The sequence below is a fragment of the Poecilia latipinna genome, unplaced genomic scaffold, assembly GCF_001443285.1.
Source record: "Poecilia latipinna isolate Pla-1442-1.1 unplaced genomic scaffold, P_latipinna-1.0 Scaffold135, whole genome shotgun sequence".
In the NCBI taxonomy this organism is placed as follows: Eukaryota; Metazoa; Chordata; class Actinopteri; order Cyprinodontiformes; family Poeciliidae; genus Poecilia; species Poecilia latipinna.
This window is the reverse complement of record NW_015112751.1, coordinates 464,871-467,295: the sequence shown is the minus strand read 5'-3', so window position 1 is coordinate 467,295 and position 2,425 is coordinate 464,871. Positions and strand designations below refer to the sequence as shown.

At 39.0% G+C, this 2,425-nt stretch overlaps 1 protein-coding gene across 1 annotated transcript in view; it reads left to right on the top strand.

Moving 5' to 3' along the window:
• Positions 1–206: 206 nt before the first annotated feature.
• Positions 207–2,425, top strand: part of LOC106945230 (lysophosphatidylcholine acyltransferase 1) — a 32,272-nt gene continuing 30,053 nt past the window's right edge. Inside the window, exon 1 of the mRNA XM_015028787.1 lies at positions 207–690. Within this exon, the coding sequence (XP_014884273.1) occupies positions 568–690 (123 nt within the window). The 5' untranslated portion in view covers positions 207–567. The remainder of the gene's footprint in view (positions 691–2,425) is intronic.

The following is a 2,425-nucleotide window of genomic DNA, read 5'->3' as shown; positions in this document are numbered from 1 at the left end:
TTGAACACAGGGGTTACTGACATTACTTATTATTACGATGAGTACGGTCTGAACTTTATATAACCCTCTAACTACAAATTATATCTTTGTATTTTATATATTTCATTTTTGCTGTATTCATTACAGTTTTCCGTTAAAGTTTTAAATTACGACATGTGAGGGGATTTTGAAGGCAACATTGGGTCGTGCTTGGCAAATACCGTTGTGGACGCGCGCAGGCGCCCTGCTGTAAGAAAGGTATTGCGCTTCCGTTAGCTTTGAGAGCTAACGGGCAGGTCTGGTTGGGGAAGAGGCTGTGCAGGAAGGAGACCTGCGCAGCCAGACAGATATTGGTGACTTCAGATATCCCCAGTTAATCCTTGAGCTAACAATTATCCCTCCATGCTGACCAGGAAAGGGAGATAACGTTAATAGCTTGGCACTGCCTCCATCTAAATTAGCAACCGACCAAGCCAGTTAAAGGGGAGACCGCGTTTTGCTTTGAGGGGCTTCTTCTATTTTTTGGCAGTTTTCTTTTTAGGACATCAAAAGTACCAACTGCAGCCTCACCTTACGGTCTTTCTAAGTATGAGGTTGTCGGGTAGCAAACATTGTGCGACTGAAGGAGATGGGAAGAAAATGGACCAACCTCCTCCGTTCAGAAACCCTTTTGTGCACGTCTTGAAATTCACTCCACTGGAAAAGGCAAAGGTATGAACAGCTTATCTACACACTAACATGATGCCTTGCTTGTTGGACATGGAACAGTTGAGTGCGACACAGTGATTGTGTTGTCAACATTATGTCGCAAGGTAGTTTTTTTCTTGTTTCCTTTTAATCAGCTGTGCTAGTCTTAGCTAACCGGCTAACATTAGCAGAGTACATGTCACTTTTATCTTGTGGCTTTGTTTAGCTTTTACTTCAAACACGTTTTGGTTTTCATATAGTTTAGAGCACAATAAATATTAGGAGTTGCGACCACGTTGTTTAATTTTAATATCAGGGTTTATGCAAAATAAGTTTGTTTCACTCATGAAACCCTTAAAATAAAATACAGTTGACTGGAGCATGGCCCACTGTTCAGGAGGGGCCTAGCTTGTTGCTCTGAACTGCATGCTGTTTTAGTGCCTTTGCCAAAAAGACATTTCAGTTGGCATTATCAAAGAAAAAAAATAATACATGCATTTTTCAAACATTGTAGTTTAGCAACTTCTTTTAGGATGTCCTCTTGCATTGTTGGATTTAACGATAAGCATAATTCACAGCAGCAAGCAACAATCGTGAAATTGATACATTTTTAAAACACATTTTTGTGCAATATTTTCATGGGTTACAAATAAGAGAAAATGACATGTGTAAGTATGTAAAAATTGTTGTGCAAACAAAATATGCCGCCATATGTAATTTTGAGATACTTGTAGTTTTTCTGAATCTAAAACTATGCTGCCTGGCTCTCATCATGAGTACATGAAGAGGGTGACCGAGTTTCAACATTTACTTTGAACACTGACATGTCCTGTTGCTCTCCATAAGTGTTCAAATTCAAAATAACAAATGTCACAGACGTTATTACTGTAAAAATCAGTGTATATTATTTTAGACATAGCAGTGTAGTAATGGTTGCTTTTCAATTTTAAATAAAATAATTTAATGCGACACTTTTGGTTTAAAATGTTTGTGGGAGGAGAGAGGGGTTATTTTCCAGGTGCATGGTGCCATTTATTAAAGTCAAGTAAGTTGTTGTGTATATCAAGAATAATGTGATATACACATTATATGCCGAGCCACCTGGTTCGGCGTACCAGCCGAACCAGGTGGCTTTTAACATTAAATTGATATTTAGAAACATGGCCAACCTGGATTGGATAGCTTTATTCACTTTCACTACTGCTACTGCTAAACTACAGGCAGACTAAAATTCTGAATCAGAACATAGTAGTTTGCCTTCTTGAAATTGGCCTCTGTCTCTTTAAGAATCTCCTACACTTTCACATATTCCTCATTCAGCCTGTCATGACAACAGTGCTTCTCCACGATGCTGTTTTAAACTGTTCTTAGACGCAATGGTCTGAGGAATAGTTTGTATGATGAGCTCAGCAGATGCACAGTTCCACCAGGTATTTATTCATTGCTGCCACTGCTAGCCTAGAGGAGCAGCATGGTGTAGGTGTGGGGGAGAAGTGCTCTATGAGGTCGTTGGAGATTGTAGCTCTAAGAAAGAGCTTTGCGTAAATAGGAGACGCATTGTAAGCAAAACTTTAGGCACCCCAGAATGGCTGCCATGGGACATTTAAGGGAATTCTCAGACATGCAGAAATGATTCAAAGCAGCACTCCAGATATGTTTTTGATGAGGGGTTAACAGTATAACATGATATAAGGCTTAATCTATTTGACATAATTTAGCATGACTTACCTATTTTTTTCTGTAGAAATCTTTCATTTGT